We start from the raw sequence: 25,372 nt of genomic DNA on the forward strand, positions 1-25,372 counted from the left end.
TTTCTCACTCTCCCTGATACTCCTTAGTCGCTCAACTTCCTCCCTGAGCTCTGCCACCAGGCTCAGCAGATCGTCCGCTTGCTCACACCTCACACAGCTGTTATTACCGCTACCACTTGCTCTCTGTGCGAGGCTGTGGCACTCCCTGCAGCCTGAGGCCTGGGTGCCTGTGTGTTTCCGAGGAAGTGCTGTCTGTGTTGCTGCGTCTACTCTGGCAGGTGCTGAGGACATGGCTTTCCACCGGGTGGAGACCATGCCTGAGCTTCTCTTACCAGGTGAACACACCTCTGGAACTGGCAGCACCCTCAGCACACTTCCTGCACGCCCTTCCGTGCAAACTGCAGCGCCACGTCCTGACTGTCACCCCACACCCTGTTAGCCAACTCTGTACAGCGCTCTTGGGCTGCCTCTTATGGGAGCGGGGGAGCCACCGTTGCAGTTGGTCCCACCCCTTCACGTCAGCTGCTCTTGCTCAATCTGCCAGCGCCCTGTGGGGCCATGTGGCACCCTGACGCTTACCTGGCTAAAAAAAAGACTGAAAAATACCGTTTTTCGCTGAGATAGGCTGGCTCCGTTGCAGACGTGGCTCCACTGAAGCTATTTGTCGTAGCGAGCCAAGATATTGAAATGCCTTTTCAACTGTGGGCCCAGACAGGGACAGGACCAAGCCACGGCGCATTTCCCTGCTCAGCCACACAGCAAAATATTTGCTGCCTTCTACTAGAACACTGATATAAAGTTAATTAATTCAAATTACAGCAGTTATTGGCACAAAACTAGCGAGGCTGCGGCACTGCCAGAGTGGGCAGTTGGCTGGTGGTGGCCCATGCCACCATGGTACGATTCTCTCCTGTCTGCCATAGAGATGTGGGACTGAAAGCCCTGGCCTGAGTCTGGCAGAGCCCAGGGCAGGGGTAGCCCATGTTGTTGATATTAGCCAGCATTTTGCAGCTGGGGTCCCAGAGAGAAACAGGACCAGAACATGGTGCACTCCTCTCCTCAGCCACACCACCAGATAATTGCTACCTTCTTCACGGTCGTTGACAAAAAGTTAAGTAGTCCAATATGACAGCAGCTCGTGGCACCAGCCAGGTGAGGCAGTACCACTGCCAGAGTGGGTGGTTATCTGGTGGTGGCCCATGCTAGCATGGGACAATTCTCTCCTGTCTGCCATAGAGATGTGGGACTGAGAGCGTTGGCCTGCGTATGGCGGTAGCCTGGGCAGGGGTGTCCCATACAGACCATTGTGATTGCCGTATACTTTCTTGATATTAGCCTGCTTTGACAGCTGTGGGCCCAGATAGAGACAGGACCAGACCATGGCGCAATCCTGTCCTCAGCCACACCACCAGGCATTTCCAACCTTCTAAAAGGACACTGATACAAAGTTAAGCAGTCCAAAATGACAGCAGCTCTTGGCACCACCCTACTGAGGCAGTGGCACTGCCAGAGTAGCTGGTTGGCTGGTGGTTGCTCATGCCACCTTGGGACAGATGTCTCCTGTTTTCCATAGAGATGTGGGACTGAGAGCCTTAGGCTGAGTCTGGAAGAGGCCTGGATAGGAATGTCCCATGGTGTACAGTGTGGTGTCCCCTACTATTTGTTGATATTAGCATGCCTTTTGCAGCCGTTGACACAGACAGGGACATGACCATATCTTGGCGCACTGCAGTCCTGAGCCAGACCACCAGACATTTGCTACCTTCTACAAGGACACTGATACAAAGATAAGTAGCCCAAAATGACACCAGTTCCTGGCACCAGCCTAGTGAGGCAGTGGCACTGCCAGAGTGGGCGGATGGCTGGTTGTGGCCAATGCCATTTTGGGAAAGATGTCCCCTGGCTGCCAGGAAGATGTGGGACTGAAAGTCTTGGCATGAGTCTGGCAGAGCCCTGGGCAGGGGTGTCCCATGCTGACCAGTGTGAATGCCCCTTTGTTTGTTGATATTAATCTTCTTTTGCAGATGTAGGTTCAGAGAGGGACAGGAAAAGAGCATGACGCAATCTTCTCCTCACCAAACAGCCAGACATTTCCTACCTTCTACAAGTACACTGATACAAAGTTAAGTACTCCAAAATAACAGCAGCTCTTGGCACCAGCCTAGTGAGGCAGTGGCAATGCCAGAGTGGGCAGTTGGCTCGTGGTGGCCCATACCTCCATGGGACTATTCTATCTTCTAAGGAGATGTGGGACTGAGAGCCTTGGCCTGAGTCTGGCAGAGCTGTGGGCAGGGGTTGCCCACATTGACCAGAGGGGTTGCCCCTTTGTTTGTTAATATAAACCTGCTGTTGCAGCCATGTGCCCAGAGAAGACAGCACAAGACCATGGAGCACTTCAGTCCTCAGCCACAGCACCAGACATTTGCTACCTTCTACAAGGACACTGATACAAAGTTAAGTAGCCCAAAAAGACAGCAGCTCTTGGCACCAGCCAGGTGAGGCAGTGGCACTGCCAGAGTGGGCAGCTGGCAGGTGGTAGCCCATGCCAGCTTGGAACAGATGTCCCCTGGCTGCCAGGGAGATGTGGGACTGAAAGTCTTGGCATGAGTCTGGCAGAGCCCTGGGCAGGGGTGTCCCATGATGATCAGTGTGGATGCCCCTTTGTTTGTTGATATTATCCTGCTTTTGCAGATGTAGGCACAGAGAGGGACAGAAGCAGACCATGGCGCAATCCTGTCCTCAGCCACACCTCCAGACATTTGCTACCTTCTACAAGGACACTGATACAAAGTTAAGTAGTCCAAAATGACACCAACTCCTGGCACACCTAGTGAGGCAGTGGCAGTGCCAGAGTGGGCGGTTGGCTGGTGGTGGCCCATGCCACCATGGGACGATTCTTTCCTGTCTGCCATAGACATGTGGGACTGAAATCCCCGGCCTGCATCTGGCAGAGCAATGGGCATGGGTGTCCCATGGTGACCAGCGTGCTTACCCTTTTTTTATTGATATTAGCCTGCTTCTTGCAGCCATGGGCCCAGACAGGGACGGGACCACACCATGGTGCACTGCAGTACTGAACCAATCCACCAGACATTTGCTACCTTCTACAAGGACACTGATACAAAGTTAAGTAGTCAAAAATTACAGCAGTTCTTGGCACCAGCCTAGTGATGCAGTGGCAATGCCAGAGTGGGCGGTTGGCTGGTGGTGGCGCATGCCAACTTGGGACAGATGTCTCCTGTGTGCCATAGAGACGTCGGACTGAGAGCCTTAGGCTGAGTCTGGAAGTGGCCTGGATAGGAATGTCCCATGGTGTCCAGTGTGGTGTCCCCTATTTTTTGTTGATATTGGCCTGTCTTTTGCAGCCATGGGCCCAGAGATGGATAGAACCAGACCATGGCGAACTGCAGGTCTTAGCTACACAACGATACATTTGCTGCCTTTTGCAAGCCATTGATAGAAAGTTAAGTAGCCCAAAATGACAGCAGTTCTTGGCAACACCCTAGTAAGGCAGTGGCACTGCCAGAGTAGGTGGTTGGCTGGTGGTGGCCCATGCCACCATGGGACAACTCTCTCCTGTCTGCCATAGACATGTGGTACTGAAAGCCCTGGCCTGAGTCTGGCAGAGTCCTTGGCAGGGCTTGCCCATGGTGATCAGCGTGGTTACCCCTTGTTTTGTTGATATTAGCCTGCATTTTGCAGCCGCTGTCCCAGAGAGGATCAGGACCAGACCATGGTGCACTCCACTCCTCAGCCACACCACCAGACATTTGCTACCTTCTGCAAGGACATTGAGGCAACGTTAAGTAGTCGAAAATGACAGCAGCTCTAGACACCAGCCTAGTGAGGCAGTAGCACTGCCAGAGTGGGCGGTTAGCTGGTAGTGGCCTGTGCCACCATGGGACTATTCTGTCCTATCTTCTAAGGAGATGTGGGACTGAGAGCCTTGGCCTGAGTCTGGCAGAGCTGTGGGCAGGGGTTGCCCACAGTGACCAGAGGGGTTGCCCCTTTGTTTGTTGATATTAACCTGCTTTTGCAGCCATGTGCCCAGAGGAGACAGCACAAGACCATGGTGCACTCCAGTCCTCAACCATACCACCAGACATTTGCTACCTTCTACGAGGACACTGCTACAAAGTTAAGTAGCCCAAAATGACAGCAGTTCTTGGCACAATACAGATGAGTCAGTGGCACTGCCAGAGTGGGCGTGTGGCTAGTGGTGGCCCATGCCGCCATGGGACAATTCTCTCCTGTCTGCCATAGAGATATGGGACTCAATGCCCTGGCCTGAGTCTGGCAGAGCCCTGGGCAGGGGTTTCCCACAGTGACCAGTGTTTGCTCCTTTGTTGATATTAACCTGCTTTTGCAGCTGTGTGACCAGAGGAGACAGCACAAGACCATGGTGCACTCCAGTCCTCAACCATACCACCAGACATTTGCTACCTTCTACGAGGACACTGATACAAAGTTAAGTAGTCTAAAATGACACCAACTCCTGGCACACCTAGTGAGGCAGTGGCACTGCCAGAGTGGGCATGTGGCTGGTAGTGGTCCATGCCACCTTGGGACAGATGTCCCCTGGCTGCCAGGGAGATGTGGGACTGAAAGTCTTGGCGTGAGTCTGGCAGAGCTGTGGGCATGGGTTTCCCACATTGACCAGAGGGGTAGCCCCTTTGTTTGTTAATATAAACCTGCTGTTGCAGCCATGTGCCCAGAGGAGACAGCACAAGACCATGGCGCACTGCAGTCCTCAGCCACAGCACCAGACATTTGCTACCTTCTACAAGGACACTGATACAAAGTTAAGTAGCCCAAAATGACAGCAGTTCTTGGCACCAGCCAGGTGAGGCAGTGGCACTGCCAGAGTGGGCTGTTGGCTGCTAGTGGCCCATGCCAGCTTGGGACAGATGTCCCCTGGCTGCCTGGGAGATGTGGGACTGAAAGTCTTGGCGTGAGTCTTGGCAGGGGTGTCCCATGGTGTCCAGTGTGGTTGCCCCTTTGTTTGTTGATATTATCCTGCTTTTGCAGATGTAGGCACAGAGAGGGACAGGACCAGACCATGGCGCAATCCTGTCCTCAGCCACACCTCCAGACATTTGCTACCTTCTACAAGGACACTGATACAAAGTTAAGTAGTCCAAAATGACAGCAGCTCTTGGCACCAGCCTAGTGAGGCAGTGGCAGTGCCAGAGTGGGCTGTTGGCTGGTGGTGGCCCATGCCACCATGGGTTGACTCTCTCCTGTCTGCCATATAGATGTGGGACTGAAAGCCCTGGCCTGAGTCTGGGAGAGGTCTGGGCAGTGATTGCCCATGGAGACCAGCGTGGTTACCCCTTGTTTTGTTGATATTAGCCTGCATTTTGCAGCTGCTCTCCCAGAGAGAAACAGACCAGACCATGGCGCAATCCTGTCCTCAGCCACACTGCCAGACATTTTCTACCTTCTACAAGGACACTGATACAAAGTTAAGTAGTCCAAAATGACAGCAGCTCTTGGCACCAGCCTAATGAGGCAGTGGCATTGCCAGAGTGCGCTATTGGCTGGTGGTTTGGGACAGATGTCTCCTGGCTGCCAGGGAGATGTGGGACTGAGGTCTTTGTGCTGAGTCTGGCAGAGCCCTGGGCAGGGATTGCCCATGGCGACCAGTGTGGTTACCCCTATTGTTTGTTAATATTAGCCTGCGTTTTGCAGCTGCTCTCCCAGAGAGAAACAGGACCCGACCATGGTGCACTCCTCTCCTCAGCCACACCGCCAGACATTTGCTACCTTCTACAAGGACACTGATACAAAGTTAAGTAATCAAAAATGACAGCAGCTCTAGACACCAGCCTAGTGAAGCAGTGGCACTGCCAGAGTGGGCTGTCGGCGGTGGTGGCGCATGCCACCGTGGGATTATTCTCTCCTTTTGTGCCATAGACATGTGGGACTGAAATCCCCGGCCTGCGTCTGGCAGAGCAATGGGCATGGGTGTCCCATGGTGACCAGCGTGCTTACCCTTTTTTTATTGATCTTAGCCTGGTTTTTGCAGCCGTGGGCCCAGACAGAGACAGGACCAAACCATGGTGCACTGCAGTACTGAACCAATCCAACAGACATTTGCTACCTTCTACAAGGATACTGATACAAAGTTAAGTAGCCCAAAATGACAGCAGTTCTTTGCACCAGCCAGGTGAGGCAGTGGCACTGCCAGAGTGGGCCGTTGTCTGGTGGTGGCCCATGCCAATTTGGGACATATGTCTCCTGTCTGCCATAGCAATGTGGGACTGAGAGCCTTAGGCTGAGTCTGGTAGAGCCCTGGAAGGGCTTTCCAGTGGTGATCGGTGTGGTTACCCCTTTGTTTGTTGATATTAACCTGTTTTTGCAGATGTAGGTTCAGAGAGGCACAGGACAAGAGCATTGCGCTATCTTGTCCTCACCAAACGGCCAGACATTTGCTACCGTCTACAAGGACACTGATACAAAGTTAAGTAGTTCAAAATGACAGCACTTCTTGGCACCAGCCTAGTGAGGCAGTGGCAGTGCCAGAGTGGGCGGTTGGCTGGTAGTGGCCCGTGCCACCATGGGACGAGTCTCTCCTGTCTGCCATAGTGATGTGGGAGTTAAAGCCCTAGTCTGAGTCTGGCAGAGCCCTGGCTAGGGGTGTCCCATGGTGAACAGTTTTGGGTCCCCTTTTCTTTTTTGATATTAGCCTACCTTTTGCAGATATGGGCCCAGAGAGGGACAGGACCAGACCATGTCGCACTGCAGTCCTGAGCCACACAACAATGCATTTGCTACCTTTTGCAAGGACACTGCTACAAAGTTAAGTAGCCCAAAATGACAGCAGCTCTTAGCACCAACCTAGTGAGACATTGGCACTGCCAGAGTCGGCTGTTGGCTGGTGGTGGCCCATGCTACCTTGGAACAGATGTCCCCTGGCTGTCAGGGAGTTGTGGGACTGAAATTCTTGGCGTTAGTCTGGCAGAGCCCTGGGCAGGCGTTGCCCATGGTGACCAGTGTTCTTGCCCCTATTCTTTGTTGATATTAGCCTGCCTTTTGCAGCCATGAGTCCAGACAGGGGTAGGATCAGATCATGGTGCACTGAAGTCCTGAGCCAGACCACCAGACATTTGCTACCTTCTACAAGGACACTGATACAAAGTTAAGTAGTCCAAAATGACAGCAGCTCTTTGCACAAGTGTAGTCAGGCAGTGGCACTGCCAGAGTTTGCAGTTGGCTGGTGCTGGCCCATGCCACCATGGGGCAATTCTCTCCTTGCTGCCATAAACATTTGGGACTGAAAGCCTTGGCCTGAGGTTAGCAGAGCCCTGGGCAGGTGTGTCCCATGATGACCAGCGTGATTGCCCCTTATTTTATTGATATTAGCCTGCGTTTTGCAGCCATGTTCGGTGAGAGGGAGTGGACGAGACCACGGCGCACTGCTGTTACATCTCTCTGCAGCCGTTTAGCCTGAGGTTTCTATGGATTTTGACAAAGCCATTGACCAAAGGACAAGCAACCACGCAGATCACCAACTTTTACCACTCCATCGTCCCACAGGCAGCTTGAGGCTCCCCACAGTCGTTGACAAGGGGACCTCCTCGCCACCCATCATCTGTGTGTGAAACTGACCTTGATATTAAATTTTGTGATACATGAACAATTAGCTGGTTCTTCTGCTTCATGTGGTCTTTCAGGGGAAACCTCCTGGGCCTTTTCCTTATTGTACTTTTTTCCTTATTATACCTAATTTTTATATCTTTTTATAAGTGCCTATATATGCTATTTATATATACACATGATTTTATACACATGTATTTGTTCTTATCTGTTCCCAAAAGCATCAGGTTTTTTTGCACCCGTCTTTTGTCTAACCGTGGCCCATGCTCTTAAACAGGACAGTCCTATATAAGCATGCATGGAATGATTTGAAGTCCACACTTTTTTTTTTTATTTCAAACTTAAGCAGGAACATAGAGATGAATATTTAACACACATATTAAGTATATGTATATTTCAATTTACTATTTTGATTTCTCTAGGGAAATATTTCTATTTCTCACACAGGCTTTTATTAAAACAACCAGTCTTCTGTATCTTACTTAAGTGTTATGAGACTGGTGATTTATTATAGGGTGGCCTACATGTCTTGGGATTACAGGTGTACATTGCAACCAAGCAATATAACAGCTAGTTTTTGGTCCCTTTACAAATTTTAAGTTGCCTTTTTCAATCTAGGCAATTAAAAGCACTAAGCGCTGTCAATAGGATTTACTATTTAAACTGGTATGTCTCAGAAAGGTAAGGATATAGAAAACATTCCAAATATTAATAAAATCCCTCTTTTTAAATTCTTGAGTATTCTTGGAAGCAGTACTCAAATATTCTTTAAATTCCAAGGTTTTCCTTACAGCACATTTGCACTTAGAGAATACTGGACTCTATGGCTCCTTAGTAAACAAGTATTTAAACCCTCATGGGAATAGAAGCTGGAATCTATGTATCCCGGACCTCAGAGACTGGCCAAAATGTGGTTTCTCTCTCTCTTACATACAGAGACACTTTAATTCTCTCCCCCAATTACTGATGAAAAAATAATCAGATATTCATCTTGCCGAGGAATGCAAATACCATGAGAACAAACTGCAGATGAGAATGAAGTTTTTCTGTACTTTCAATTCTGTAGTAACTGAAATGGTGTCATTCCTCAACACTTAGCTTTCTTGCCACCATCTTTGATATAATTCCAGGTCAATTAATACACCATGAAAAAGAATGAATTCTTTGAATCCTGGGAACACGGAGGTGGGCAGGAAAGAAATATGACTGTGTTCAAAGACCTGCATCAAAGGTGTGTTGGCAATATTATTTTTAACATCTGATAGTTCTGTATGCTGTACTTTTAAAGAGTAAAAGAAATAATGTTCTTTTAAATATTTTATTAAATAATATTTTTAAAATATATTTGTCTGCAGAAGATGTAGCAAATTCTATACTGCACTGGTCACTTCCATCATATATCATTACTGTAGTTTGACCACTGTCTGCAATGCTACTGTACCATTCAAGGTATATGTCTGGCATAAATAGTCATCTTGGTGTCATCTTCTCAGTCTGAGGTACTGGTGGGAGGAAACAGCTCTTTTCACTTTGGTATTTTTCACCCAGCAGAGGGTACTGAGGGGATATGCTCAGGCAATGTGTGAATATGGGGGAAGAAGGTAATCATAAAATAGTTTTGGTTGGAAGGGACCTTTAAAGGCCATGTAGGCCAACCCCCCTGCAATAAGCAGGGACATCTTCAACTAGATCAGATTGCTCAGAGCCCTGTCCAGCCTGACCTTGAATGTTTCCAGGGATGGGGAATCTGCCACCTCTCTGGGAAGCCTGGGCCAGTGTTCCACCACCCTGGCTGTAAAAAATTTCTTCCTTCTATCTCGTCTGAATCTCCCCTATTTAGTTTAATACCATCACCCCTTGTCCTACCACGACAGGCCCTGCTAAAAGTTTGTCCCCTTCTTTCCCATCGGTCCTCTTTAAGTACTGAACGGCTGCAACAAGGTCTCCCTGGAGCCCTCTCTTCTCCAGGCTGAACAACCCCAACTCAGCATTTCTTCATAGGAGAGATGCTCCGGCCCTCTGATCATTTTTGTGACCCTCCTCTGGACCCACTCCAACAGGTCCATGTCTTTCTTCCCTGTGCTGAAGGCTCCAGAGCTGGACACGGTACTCCAGGTGGGGTTTCACCAGAGGAGAGCAGAGGGGCAGAATAACCTCCCCCGACCTGCTGGCCACGCTTCTTTTGATGCAGCCCAGGATACCGCTGGCCTTCTGGGTAGCTAGTGCACATTTTCAGCTCGTGTTGAGCTTTTCATCCATTAGTACCCCCAAGTCCTTCTTGGCAGGGCTGCTCTCAATCCCTTCATCCCCCAGCCTGTATTCATAGTGGGGTTTGCCCTGACCCAGGTGCAGAACCCTACACTTGGCCTTGTTGAATCTTTTGAGGTTCACAGGGACCTACTTCTTGACCTTGTCCAGGCTCCCTCTGCATGGCATCCCATCCTTTAGGTCATCTCCATTTCATCTGCTCATGTGCCTTTAGAACCACTTTTTTACTGCAGGTAATACTTGTGGATGGATTTGCTAATCCTTCTGACAGTGGACTAAAGAGCTTTTCAGACAAACCACTTGTTTTCAGCTGTTACTGTGACACTGACAGAATTTATCCAAACAACAGCTGGAAAAAGGGTGATGGCAATTCTCCTTTAAAAGCACAGTAATTCAGCAAAATTAAAAAAAAAAAAAAAAACACAAATTTTTGCAGGACTGGGAAAACAATGTTTTCTTATCTCTCTAGCTTTTTTTTTGCCCATTTTTCAAAGGCCTGTTGAACCCATTTGGAGAGAGAAGAATTTTCTGAAGAAAAAATACTGTATAGTATAAAAGGGTAGAACATCTAAAGCAGCAAAAAAAGGAGGGATCTTCGATCCTAAAACACACATGGGATTCTGTATAGAGACTCTACCCAGAAAAGTATCTACTTGACATATTATGGACCAAACTACAGCCCAATGACCTGTCAGTCCTGGGTATTAATATATTCTGGATACATTAAGAAAGTTGCAGGAGTTGCTGGTAAGTCCATATATGCTGCTGAAACGAGCATATCATTAGACTTTATTAAAATAAAACAAAGGTATTTCATTTCAAATTGGGTCTGTAAAGGAAAAGACACTTTTTGGTAAAGGAGGATCAGGTTTTAGTGCTACTCCTTATCAAACTAGGTTTTTGTTTGTTTTCAGTTTGTGCTGCTTGTATGCACTTGAGGTGATGACTCTAAAGCATCTTCTGATTAACCTTTGTTACCATGGAAACAAACAGTTTAACCTGTTCAGTATATTCAGAAAATATTTTAGATGTGTAAATAATCACCCTGCTTTCAAAGAAAACATATTGCTTTCTTCAACTAAAAGCTAGAAACCCTCTTTTTCTCACCTTAAACACTGAAAAAATGTATTAACTTATGTACTAATATTGATTTTACAAGTACATTCTGTAATATAGCCTTTCACTTAACACCTAAGAAATAAAGAATGACTGTCCATTTTAATATAAAATTTCTTTTGATACAATGAAAAAGAAAATGCCTACTAATTCATCACAGCAGAATATGTTCCAATGATTAAAACTGTGTGTAACAGATTTTAACAATAATAAAGATGGCTGCAATTTACAATAATTATTTTGCATGTATAGAAGCAGACATATATATATTTATATACACATGCATTTTTTAAGTATGTTTAATCTTAAAACTGTGTTTCAGTTAACTTAAGAGAATTTGAGACTTTCCTTTCGACAGGTCAATTCAGAAAGATACACACACCCTGAGTTATCTACACTGATTCTAGTATGCTGCATGCTGGAACAGTGTAAAGTACACGCATGATTGAGTTTACACTGCAAAGAAGATAAAATTATTTTCTCATATTTTTAGATTTATCTTTTCTGAAACAGATATGTTTATTTGCTTATTGGGCAAGATAGGACAAGTTTTTCCTGTCGCTTGAAAATGCTTTCTCTGTTCTGTGGCCTGAAACAAACATATCTGTTCTAAACTTAGTTTATACTATCTAAATTGCATGCGACAGTAATCAATATTGCCCAATAGTTTTAAGCAATTAAAAGTTTGTTAGTAGTTTCTGTCTTCAATTCAGACTGGTAAATGCTGAATCTAACAGATGGTGTGAAATCAGGAATTCTCATCGAAGAAAAATTAGATTCAGATCTTGCACATCTTGAGGTTCATTGATTCAAACAATTTCAGTTGTGAACTGGACCCTGCTCTTTATTTTCTTCTGAAAGATATCAAACCAAAGGTGGAAGGATAAAAGGAGTCTTTATTCAAGGTTGAGTTCAATTATCTTTACTGCAGCATCTCCAAAAGTTTTTGAAACAGTAAGAAAGTATAAGAGTTTGCAGCTTTATGATTCTTCAAGAGGGTTTAATGAATAATTCACACTTTCTATGCACATTCTTTAGTTGTGATTTTACACATTGATACATAGCTTGAAGGGAAGGACTGTATTGCCTTAACTGCATGCTTATACTAAGTAATTCCATATAGTTCAAATTCAGCAGTGAGCTACAGCATAGTTCTTTTAATTTGAGATATCAGGAAACACACGCTGAACTAAGAGTGCAAATTAAATGGGATAAAGTCAGTATAAGAGGACCTTTATTAGAAGCCATGTCAGGCCTCTGAGCAGGTCTCCTGGGAAATCAATTAAGAAGTCGTTTGAGAACCTGTATACTTAGGCAGCTAATAAAAGTATTTGTTTATTTTCCTGTGGCAAACCTGGCTCCTGAGTGTATGCCATTTATTAGATGTTTGAATTATGCAAGTTCTTAATCATAATAATATAAAATATGTTTCCCCCCCTCTTATTAATGTCCTCTTACTTGTAGCAGTGTTCGCTCACAACCACACAGGAGCACAGGGGGCTGTAGCATTTCCTCATTTAGGACGCCCTGCCTAATAAACATGATGACTTAACTCTGTCACTTATCACATACCAGTTGTAGCAAGATAACTAAAATATCTTACCTTCAAGACCTCTGAAAAAAAGCCTTGAGGTCAAATCAAAATCAAGATATTTACTAACGTATGTATGTGGAATGCCAGATGATTGAGGTAGTGAACTTATTTCTGGTTGCTAAATATCAAAGATATTATCTCAAACATAAAGTTATTAACAGAACTGAGAGGTTTAGAAAACAAGGAGCATTCAGCTGCCATAATAGATGTGTTCCTGCCCTCTTGGACGATGGAGAATATCCTACCTGGTCTCCTGCCACAAACTGCTCAATCCTGCCACACCGGAAGTACGCTGGTCTTTTCCAAGTCCTGTTTCATACCTGTGCTTGTGCCATGCAGGTGCTTCAGAGAAGCAGGGGCTTTAAAAATCCTACTCAGGTGCCTTAGATTTACCTGTTTGTGCAACTGTCTACACAGCTGGATGTACAAAGACCTCTAAGTGCTGGAATAACTCTCCTAGGACTGTTTTATGCAGTCCTCGGATGAAAGAGCTGAAGTCCCTCTCTTCTGACTCGAGTGCTCTGTTCATTGGGGCTTATCAGTTATGGCATTTTTTAAATTCTGGCTCCAGTCAGTGGTTCTTCACTTTCTGCTGCAAAATAGAGGCAGCTCAACTGCAGAATTGGAATGTGGCCCCCATGTTTTGAGAAGACCCATGATTGCTGACCTGTATCAGGTGTGATCTCAGCATATCTGCTGGAAATGCCAAGGATTTAGGTGGTAGAATGCTTTCTCTGAAGATCCCCATCCCATATCTCAGTTTCTCAGAATGAGCTGGGTATAAAATTCTCTCAGCCCTCTCAAAGTAAGGATTTAAGTATAACAGTCAAAATTCACATCAAATTTTCACATAGTAAGCTGTTTTTTTGCCAGCGTTTTTTTTCCATGAAAACATGATGGAAAAATCAGGGTCAATCAGGGAGATGCTTTATAGTTCCAGCTTGTACTATATTATTCACGAAGTCTGTATTCTTTTGACTTGCAGCTACCAATTTCTTCTTCAGTCTCTAGACATTCATGCTGTTGAAGACCAGGATAATACACTCTGGTTCTAATTCTGAACTTTGATTTTCACCTGCACGTGTCCGGTTGCCTGGGAGGAGTTATTGTCTGGAGCATGGGCAATCTAGTTTAATTGAGTTACTGCTTACAAAGAATATTGCAGAGGAAGGACAAAGGCAGAAACCTGCCCCAGTTCCAGAAATGCTATCAAACAGAATTTATCTGCTTGCACGATTCAAAATGTTGGTGTTCTAGATCAACCTTAATTTATGGAACGTATTTATGCTTGTATATAAGCCATTTCTGTTCACAAAAACACATGCATACACCATTAGCTTTCAACACATGCAAGGTACTTTCCAGGGGAAAAAAAACCCAGACTTTATTGAGAGAAGCAGTAATCCTGTAATCACAGCCATTATACTGCATTAATGTTGTTGAACTGCAAGGCATGAATCACGATTCTTTCCTCTGTTACTTCCTTAGGCTACTACGTTTAAAAATCCTCTAACCTCTTCCTTCCTCTCTCTCGTTTCTTCCTCCTTTTCTTTCTATTTTTCTTTCTTTTTTTCTTTGAAAGTAATTCAGATAAATAGTATCACTAAAGAAAAGGTATCAGAAATGTGGCTTCTTTAAATGTAACCAAATATGAGAAAATGTGTATTGTTACTATGAATTATTGCATTTAAAGGTAAATGACACCATATCACATGGTTATGTCTATCCATGCATGCATGTGTGCATGCGTGACAGAGTTGGCTATACAGAGTAAGTAATTTAGAGAAAATGTAGTTCTATAAGATTTACTATCCAAGTTAAATTTCACAGAGTCACAGAATGGTCAGGGTTGGAAGGGACGTCTGGAGATCATCTAGTCCAACCCCCCTGCCAGAGCACGGTCACCTACAGCAGGTTGCACAGGATGGCGTCCAGGCGGGTTTTGAATGTCTCCAGAGTGGGAGACTCCACCTCCTCTCTGGGCAGCCTGTGCCAGTGCTCTGCCACCCTCAAAGGAAAGAAGTTCCTCCTCATGTTAAGATGGAACTTCCTATATTCAAGTTTGTGCCCGTTACCTCTTGTGATTCTTGTAATTTACATTACTATCGTTCATGATTAAATTAGAAAAACTCCTAAGAGAAAAAAAACATATAAAAGAGGGACTGACATTTTATTGCTTTGCTTTTCAAATATACAGACATCAGTTGTGTAGATGAAATTGCCCTGTAATGGAATTTCAAACCACTACTTTGCTATTTTCATGCAGAAAAAAACTGTATAAAATTGTTCTGCATAGTAATCTTTAAGAAAGAATGTTTAACTGGTGACTTCAAAGCTAATCTGAAGAATCTAAAGGGAAAGAGGCCCATTTCTACTTTAAGAAGTTTAATAAAATTTTGTCTGAGAAATACTGATGTAAGCTGATAAAAATGTCCTGCTTTTGCAAAATTTTCAAAAATTCAGAGAGGAAAACTAGACTTACCATCATGTTTGAAAGCCTCTGAAAAGTGGTAGAGGTTTGTTGGGGAGTGATAATGTGCAGCTCCTCTCCAGCCTGGTGAAGATACACTTCCTAATGAAGGACTGCTTAATCGTGGTCTGTTCTTTGAATTAAATGAGGTTAAAGATGAACTACCAGATTTGATTCTTAGGATAGCAGCATATGAAGTGGGGAGGCCAGGAACAGCTTCTGAATATTCTGAAAAAAACCCGAGAAGTGTACACTGAATAAAGATAAAATCTATCGCTTTTCAAAAGAATATTTAGCAGTGCAGTAGAAAAGTAGAAAAGTTTTATCGCTAAAAGGAATATCAGAGATGCCGCAGACTCCATGAGGGACTCGGCTTCTAGACAGAATTGGGTGGCAGCATAGAGCTCCGAGACAGAAAATTCCCCTACAGTTTCAATACAATATTAAATTTCTTACTTATGGTAATTTGAGTTTTCAGTATTTTCAATTCTATTTCTATGACCCTAAGTCACAGTAGAAAAGCGTCTGCCAAGACATCTTCTTTCCTTCGCAGCCTTACATTACTTTGTATATGCACTGCAGAAACACTGGCTGAAGATAAATATGCTCCTCATTTCAACACTGCTCTGCAAAAAGTGGGCTAACTAAAAAGCCCAAGAGCCTATATATGCACAAATATTTCTCCCAAAAACATGCACATGCCAAAGTCACCTCCTTTTCTGTCTCTTCAACTTCCTTTTTTTATCCTTTTCTGCCAGTACGTAAAATTTCAATGTCTACAAATAAAGAATAGTGCCTATGTGTTTGGTCCCTGTATAATGCTAAATATAAGAGAAATAAACAAACTAGATTATTTTAACAGATTAAAAATCTCATTCAGGAGCTGCGGGAATGAAGCAAGCAAAACGATTGCAATCAATAGTCCTTAACACACAACAGTCTTAAAGGAGGTAAGAAGAACATTTAAAAATACGTTGATATAGATGAGCAAAGGCAGTCAGACTGCATAATAGGTGCCTATGAAGGAACTGAATTTTGGGGACAGTGGTAGTGGCTGGCAGAAAAATAGATATTTTTTTTCTGTCACCTCCATTGAAGATAAATGTTTATCTTTATTCTTCACATCGGCATAATATGAACAAAGAAAAACTGTGAGCATTCAAAAGCTTTGAATAGTAGCACACACAAATGAAATAAAATCTCTTTAAAATATTAGGTCATGGCCTTGCCTGAGACCTTTTGGAAAAATATTCTAAGCATAAATATAATCTAGACTATTTTATGTTTCAAATGGTTTAAAATTAGAGAAGTATCCATTTTACTTTATGAAGATTGTGACAGTGAACACTTAGAATATTCAAGTTTAGGAAAATGTCATTTCAGTACAGTATTTAGTGTTTTTCATCAGATGTTAAAAATGCACCTCTTCTACCTTTTAGAAGAACCTGGAATTTGACAAAGGCGGATGACTACTGGTTTAAAATTACCAATTTCATGTATGCAAACTTTAAATGTACAGACTATTTGATGATGCCGTATCTCATTTAAAATCTGGATTTAAATACAAATTTTGGCAATAAGATGGGAAAGGCACAAATAAGGAGAACTCTGCCTTAACTCGTTTTCCATCCTGGTCTCCCAAACCACCTGTTTTATAATGTCCATCATAATGTTTTGCATACCATATACATAATAACTTTCCTGGCCCACAAAGAGAGGGAAAATAGAACATCATCATGATAAATTAAAATGTTGTATGAAAATATATGTTATAGGACCTCTTGAAACATTATCATTGGAATATAAATGTGATTTCACAAAAAAATATCTTTGATCACCTTTCAAAACATTCCTTCAATGGTTTGCAATATTTATGTATTTTAGTTCTCTTAAAGTAAAATTTTTCCATAGGGGAAAAGTAAAGTAAAATCTTTCTATTTTCAGAGAAATATTAAAAAAAATATTTTAAAATTGATATTAAAATCTATCCCCATTAAAATAACTTCTTTTAATTTTTACTTCCCTGAGGTCAGAATCTGAAGGTCACTGAGGATTCTTGAAGAAATTTTTGTATTTTTGACTTACTTTGGTCTCACTAAATGTTAATTTATCTCATGAACAAAAATACAAATATAAATGATTTCAGATAAATGAGCTGCAGTAGAAATGTCCATATTTAAACTTATCACATTGAATCTTTAATACAGAATGGACATCTTCCTCTTGAGCAGAGAAGGAAGATGTTCTCTGGGGAGTATGGACATAAACGACAGGGACAAAACTCTCTCTAACACAGTCTACATCAGAGGATGGGAATGCTCAGTGGTGAACGTAGCAGTTCTGGTGCAGGATAGCTAATTAGTTGTACTGTAACTGGACACTGTGGAGCTCCTCAGATCCTCACAGCCCAGATGCTCTGGTACTCTCAGAGCTGCTGATGCCCTCCCTGGAAATGCTGCAGGAAATCTGGAAAGGGGCAGACTGGGATGCCGTCCTCTTTTTCTCACGTGGAGCTGGGATGTAGCTGGTAACAAGGATGCAAGGCACCACGCAAGGGACTCTTGCTTTGAAAAGACACCGCATCTCTCTGTCTTTTAAATACACACATCCTTCTGCTTCTAACCCAAGGTGAACAAATGATCTGTAAGCTATGTGAGATGGACAAGGAAGCAGAAAGAAAATGCTAAATTAAAAGGTATGGTGTCACAGAACTATTCCTGCATATATTTTTACACATATTCTGGATTACAGGATCCATTTCTACAGTTTAAAAAAAGTGGAAACAGTGGTGATTGCTGTTGGGAAGACATTCCTCTAGTGTGCACACAGACATAAAAGAAATACACACTGGAAGGAATTCTACTTTATTATAAAAAAAATGCGACCTGCCTTTGGTCCAAACTTTACAACACAGCATAATAAACCTTAATAAGATTTCCAAAGGAAACATGATTACAATCACATCTATAATGAATGTCCTGTTCCTTGAGTATTTTCTGCAGATACAGGCACTTTCCTATTTTCAGCACGTTATTTTAGCTCTGTGCTATTTGCCCTATGGCAAAGGACATGGATTTGGGAAAACTTTATGTCAGTACTTTTTTCAGCAAATGATACATACCTAGTGTGACTGAAATAACATGTTATTAGGCTGTTAAATGTACCATATGCCGTACGTATATCAGTAGTAAACTTCTAATGCCTGAAGACCTTTTAAACTATGTAGTCCATATGCTCACAACAGAAGACAGTTCCTTAGATGATGTTCCTGAGTATATCAGCTATTCCAGCTTGAGGAGATTCAAATAATTATTCTTATGTAATTTCATTGGGAAAATTATGAAACAGTCTTCCTTCATGGATAGAAAGAAAGGCTCCCCGTGCGAGTTAGAGAGTCTGAGTTGTATATTGCTTTTATTTTTTTTGTTTTTGCAAAGAAATGGAGATTAGCAACCAGAAATTAAGTACCAAGACTAATAATCCTGATTCTTTGATAGACCATTTAATATAGCTTCTATGTTCCTGTTGCCCTGTACTGTCATCTTGGAAAGCGGGTGGAGCAAGCGCACAACTCTGCAGGTTTCTACATAAACATACTACTATCTAACTCTTCCTTTTGTTTTCAATAGTAATTTTTTCAGTTCGGTGACACACAGAGAACAAAATGCAGCCAGACCCCTGCTCCTCTAGCGAATCTGCCACTTAGCTCTCCTTCTTGCTATGTCTCTCATCCTCTGCCATCTCCACCTGCTTCCATAAAAGTCTCTCGGATGATCTTGCTCACCTGAGAGAAACATCCTTCTACCAGGATCTATCACCCAGCAAACAAGTTAAGACAAATAAGCAGCCTTCCTCCCTGCTGCCCAGGCATACAAGAGAAACAAAAAGTAGTATGCACATATAAAGTTATAAACAAACACATTGTATCCTCCATTACACTCAATTAATTTACCACCAAGCCGAATTCGCAGATTATACACACACGGGAGAGCAAAATAACCATTAATCCTTTCAAAACTGTACTATGAAATACTTTTTCTTTGTACTCTTTTTAATTGGAAGGGCATGCCAGCTTATGAGATGAGGCATACTACAGTTCCTAGTAAGCTTGAGCTAACAAGTACTCCTCCCCTAATTAGCTAGGGAACAGACTTTCTGTCGTTAGGGTGAGTGCCTTGAACAGCTTCCAGGCAGAGGAACGCATCTGGACGGGAAGGAAGTTTGAGGAGGTGCAGGAAGCAGACAGACATGGAGGGCTAAGCAGTAAGCGGGACTCGATAAAGGAGAAAGTACAATAGCGAGACTCATTCCAGGCTGCCTAAGTTTTGCCAACGCACCACCTCGCTAGACAAAAGTAAATAGAGGCCATACCGAAATCCCCGGTGGAGTGCAGCCTCCCTTTCGGCAGAAGTTTGAATCGAAGTACAGTTTTTGCTAATGCAATATTTCTCATTTTGGGGCTATAACTCTCCTGTTTCTTTGCATACATAACACAATAAGCTACTCCAGTAAATAGGATTCAACAGCCCTGAAATAGTTTTGACAACTTCTTTTTGCCGAAATAGCATGTGTAGGAAGCTTGGTGAAATGAGCTTGTTCTCTGCTGCCTCATCAAGTCAAGAAGATTGTAATTCTTTTCCCACTTAATGTTTTAAAATTCTTTGTTATCTAGTTGAATGGGGAACACTTGTTCCACAGTGGTAAATCCAGGGGTTGAAAGCACAAAAGAATCAACATGATCTCAGATGGCATGAAGGTAAAGTACTACGGGAAGAAAGAGAAGGAAAGGATACAAAAGTCAGCCTACGCGGGGAAAAGGTCCTGCAGTAATGGCTGTATTACGCAAGCTGGTTTCTGACCTTTCATGCTATAATTGTTTGGTTTGGCTGGGATTAGTGATCGATACGAAATTTAACCCTGACTCTGGTTGCTTTGTCATGTTCATGGGGATGCTGCATCTGAGTAAAGCTTCTCTTGTAAAATATAACTGGAAATGGTTAATAAATTATACATAAGCAAATATTTCTTGTTTTGTTTGCTGAAAGCCTGTAGCCTGTGATCATTACTGACAACTAGAGCAGAAATCACACTTACCTGAAAACAAAACCCACTTCCTAATCTGAACGTTCGCCTCCAGAGATTTAGACTTCTGAACTGCCTAGCTGCAGTGGCTTAATTAGAATATATTTTTATTGGAGTACTATTTACAATAAATTTATTCCTTTAATTTGGTGTAGATTAGACTTCTGAGACTTGGGAGAATAAATTTGTTTTCCATTATTTAAGTACATAGTTAAACTACTGGAGAGTAGAAGTTACTCTCTACTGTGTTTTTTAGGTTTACCAGTCTACACTTAAAATCCTTGAGAAATTCCATCAAAGAACTATGGGTAGCTCTCAAAACTTTGCTGCACTTGAGCTTAATATGTTCCCTAACACCGTTCTTAGAAATAACTTAAATATTTGGGATGAAACATCCAAAGGTTTTTTAGCTGCAAGCAGACTCAGATAACGAATATATAGGCCCAAATGGTAAAGATATTAAGCAACTAGAAGCCAGACACAATAAAATCAGTGGCTTGGATTAGCCTTCATAGTTCTTTGCACTGGAACTACCAGATTTATAGTCATCTTAACAGCCATATGACAGTTTTAAGATAGACTATATATTTTTATTCCAAGCGCACATTTTCTTAAATGTGATTTCCAACAGCAAACTATGATTTGAATTAGTTTTGGTAACTTTTTAATGAATCTGTGTCAGCTCATTAAATGATTCATGCTTCTTTTATTATTTCCAGCACATGCTGGAGCTTTTCTTTGGTGAAGTTCAACACAATGAAGAAAAACAGTTCCACAGGTAACAGAGAAACTGTTTTCTACTGATTACCGATGTTTTTTTCTTTTAGAAAAATAAAAAATATGAATTTCAAGATCATTTGAAAGACATTTTCTCCTCTAATTTTTAATAACTATGTCAGGTTAAATTCAACTTCATTTCATGTGTGCGGTGGGAGAACTAAGCTGACTCTGAGAGAAAGGGGATCTTTTCCCACAGGATGGCACATGCTTATATATGTTCCTTAGGCACAGTCCATGGGTACAAATATAAACCACAAATAATATCTTGTTATATTTTATCTGACAGATTTTTTTCAAAACGATGAAACACAACCTATGTCAACATATCTCCAAAAATGTTACTATGTAATTCAAGCAAATTACGTTCTTTCTTCAAACAGAGAAAAATGACAAGGCAAATTCACTGAATCCATTCCCAAAACTTCTTTGAAAACTCTCTTTGTAGTGTTTGAAATCTATGGAGAGTAAAGGATTCTGACTCTTGGGGTGATGTTTTGTTTTCCTTTATTCCTTTTTTTTTTTTTTTAAGTGACTCCTGGTCAGTTACTAACTCATTGACATTTCTCAACTATCTAATTAAAATGTAGTCTATCTTATAATACTTGCAAATGTGACCTTCATTTGTGTATTTCTGCTAGCTAGCACGTTTAATCAAATGTCACTAAGAATGCTAACTCATTTTTTTCATTGTAACTTTTAATTACGTTGTTTCAGTGGAAGTGTTCAGTCTTCCAAGCTTATGAAAACATGTGCCTTCATTCTGTAAACTGGCATCATTGTTGCTCCTCAATTTTTTAAACAGAAATATATTTTCTGTTTTGTTCTGCGCATGCACATGGGTTTCTTTTTAGACTGCTCGATGATATATAGCTTGGCTATAACCTGAAAGAGAGATACAACAATAGCAGGATACTGTGTTGAGAAGGTGTCCAACCAGGGCATCTCCTTATGAGAACTAGAATTACTACTAAAACACAGTAAAATGTCAATAAATTATGTTTTTTCTGGTGAAATGACATGAACTGTAACAAAAAAAATAGAAAAAACAAAACAAACAAAACAAAAAAAAACAACCCCAAACCAGAACAAAATAAACAAAAAAGTGGAAGCCAGCAGATTTTCTCAAGAACTGGTTAATGCATCTTATCCTTCTTTGCACACTTGCCACTGTATGTGGTTTAGTTTACATGTCAGAGATTTCATTTTAAAGCTGCTGTTGTATCCCCGTTATTACTCAAAACAACAGTCAATGCAACAACATATGCAGACAATCATCAAAACCAAACCAAATAAAAAGATTGAAACCTTCACTGGAAACCTCATTTTAAACATCTGGAATCTGGATGTCTACATGTGAGCTAGTGAGGTTGGGTTCACTTTAAAGGTAGTGAAGAGGAAGAGGAGCATGGCATGTGATGTGATGGATGTGCTTAGTAAATGGTTACTTTTTGCCATAGACTTTAAAAGGAAAGTAAGGTGTCAACATTTCAACTTGTTTAGAAGCCTGTTGTCTTAGTCATCATAAATCAGTCAAGCTTCATTTGTGTCTTTTCTGCTCAAAATGTCCAGCTGTTCCGCATAGCAGTGAAGATCAAGATCAAGAGATTTGAATTGTTTTCCAAAGCAGCAGTGGGGGATGATTTAGAAGCTGGAAGTTCTCAGGGAAAATATGCTAGTGGTCTTCATCTACCTTTTCCCCCACAGATTTCATAGTATGGGAAAGGGAGAAAATTAATCTATTTAACATGGTCTTTCCTTGGGTAAAAAAAAAAAAAAAAAATATATTTTTGCCGGGACTTTGGCCAAAATAAGTAAACCATCAATCCAAAAATTGTTCTGTTGCACTTTTCAGTAGTCCAGTGTTCAAGGAAGATACACAATAATTTAATCTGAAAATCCGAAATAGCTTCTCAAATTATAGAATTTGCTTTTCTCTTTGAAATCTAGTCATACAAGGTAGCAAATTTGAGAACATAGGATACTGTGGACAGATATGAAAAAAAAAATTAGGGATATATTTTGTTTTCCTTTAAACTAACAAAGGGAAAGTGCTTTGAAGACTTAAAACATTGACTGAAAGATAGTAAAGAATATTTCCAGCGGCTATTAGCAAATGAATCAGCATCTTTCGAATATTATACTGTTAGAACTAATTTAAATGTCATGAATTTTTATGAGGAATTATTTTGAATAATACAAAGATTCTTTTGTAGTCATTGTTTCCCTTCCTACTGAAAAAACAATCTATTTTCTATCTTACTTCCACTTCATACTCATAATGCAGCAAATAGATGACTCAATATATGCCCAATTATTCCCACTTTGCATCCAACACACAACATCCCCCAGATCAAGCAAAATATACTTTAAAATAAAACACTTTCAGCTACAGAATGCTTACAACTGCAGTAACAAAAATAATAAAAGTAATAATATATTCCAATTATGGAAGAACATTTGTCCAAAGTAAAGTAATTTTAAACTGAGAAAAGTGCTTTGAGGTTATTGTCATATTTTTTCTATCAAAACACTTAATATTTGCTCTTTCAAAACATGCTAATATAATATACAGATTACAATCAGTTAGGGTACGTTTCTGCCATAGCATAGGCTTCAAACACAGTGATTATGTTCAGTAAGTGTTTTGCACCTTTTTCAAATTCCTTGAAGTCAGGTAATGAAAACTGCTTTTCAGATGTACAAAATATAAAAATCTTCTGTGAAAACTTTTCTCATGGAGTTATTGAAGGAAAATTTAACTCCAAATGTTATCAACAAAACTTTATAATTTAGCATATTCCATCTAGCTCAATATTTATTACTTCTGTTTGGTGCACTCTTTAAGAGCAGAGATGTGTCTGACACTTTACCAATGTGTGGAATATTTCTGCCAGTTTATCTAATAAGAAAGGATGTTTAGGCCATCTTTGTCTAAAAAATGACACGTAGAGCAGGCAGTGTAGGTAGCTGAGTGCATCACTACTCTCATGCCACCCAAGAAAGAGAATGTAGAAATAAGCTGCTTCTACATATCTTGTGACCTTTGACCTGAAGGAGTAGTGCTTAAATAGCAGTAGCTGTAATTTGTAGGCACATATGAAGAAGTGCCCTAAGACTCCTAAGTGTTTTTTGTTTGGCAATTTTTAGATATACTTCATTGTCCTACTTCTTCAGGTACTTTTCATAAAATATTTTTCAGCTTAAACGTGACATGTATTCTCTAGCAGGAAAGTATGGAGCGTTACTAATGTGGGATCCATAGATTAGCCTACACTGCATGCTTTTAATTGAAATCTTAACTTATTTTCCCCGTGGCTGATGATCATCAGAGTGAGCTGTCAATTCTGAATGTGAAGGGAGAACCAAGTACCAAAGGTCAACTATTTCAGTACAAATCAATTAAAGTAATTAGATGGATAGAAACCTTTATTTATGGCCCTTCCTTCTTACAACGATATGCATATCAATGTTAGGTGGACAATGATAGATCAATCCACAGCAGAGGATAAATTTGTAATTGATATCGTTAATAAAAAATGCTTGATTAAATTACTAATACCACCATGAAAACTGAAGCAGTCAAAATCTTAATAATCAGTGTGCGAAGGAAAATGCCTGCTGATTTTCTTGGCAATGGAAATGTATTTACATTTGTAAAACCACAGTTTTTTAAGAGCTCAAATAACTACTTGACCAGAAAAACATAATCTAGGATGTTGCTCTCTTTTCAGAAAGGTTTTGAAACACATCCTGAACTAACTTGAAAATACCAGTTTGTCTGATGCTGCTCAAACACAAGCTCTGGGACCGCCTTAAAACTACCAGATGTTGCTTTCAAAAGCCACATTTGTGCTTTCTCCTATGTCTTTCAAACGAGGAATTAGCTTCCCATAAACACCTTTATCGCTATCCTATCATATTCCTCCAAAACTACACCTGAAAATTTGCTTTTTTGGTGATGCCAATGAATCCAGGCCAGCTGGCTGGCTGGTGTGAGAGTAGTTATTGCTTCATGTTTTCTTGTGTGTTCATCAGACTTCTTTGGTCTTTTTACCCAGTAACATGGCTAGCAAGGACTATGTCTCTTTGCTTGCACTTTTACCTGTCCATAAAACAGGACTCCCTGCAGCTATGGATCATACCCCAGCAGAAGCTGCACTGACTCCAGGCTGGTGTCCTGTTGTGTCACCGGGGCAGCGACTGGGCTGAAATGGGATCCTGGGCCATGGGCAGGGCTGGGGGAAGGACTGGGGAGGCCAAGCAGGGTCACTCAAGGCTAGCAGAGCCCTCAGGGTCCTGACAGCAGCCTCCGTTCCCAGCAAGGTGTGCCTCAAACTCTGCCGAGACCTGGGCTCAGCAGGGACCTGCTGTGGAGTGGTTTAGTTGCTGTGGGGTGGCATAGGGCTATTTTAAGGGACACAGAGCCAGGGCAGAGACAGGGACTGATACAGGGACATGGCATGGGAGGCCTGGGGCTGTGGGGTGGTGGATCCAGGCTGCCCGTGAAGAGTATGGCAGGCTAG

General features: G+C 41.9%; 1 protein-coding gene across 2 annotated transcripts in view; it reads right to left on the minus strand.

Moving 5' to 3' along the window:
- The window catches only part of CNTN5 (contactin 5), a gene marked incomplete at both ends in the record, with an annotated part of 391,394 nt that overhangs the window by 265,084 nt on the left and 100,938 nt on the right, over window positions 1-25,372 (minus strand). Inside the window, one exon of one of the 2 annotated variants that reach the window (XM_082483143.1) lies at window positions 15,000-15,215. The exons of the other annotated variant lie outside the window; for it this stretch is intronic. Within the exon in view, the coding sequence (XP_082339269.1) occupies window positions 15,000-15,215 (216 nt within the window). The remainder of the gene's footprint in view (window positions 1-14,999; window positions 15,216-25,372) is intronic. 2 annotated transcript variants of the gene reach the window in all.

This window comes from Vanellus vanellus (genome assembly GCF_965231255.1).
Source record: "Vanellus vanellus genome assembly, chromosome: 1".
Lineage (NCBI taxonomy): Eukaryota > Metazoa > Chordata > Aves > Charadriiformes > Charadriidae > Vanellus > Vanellus vanellus.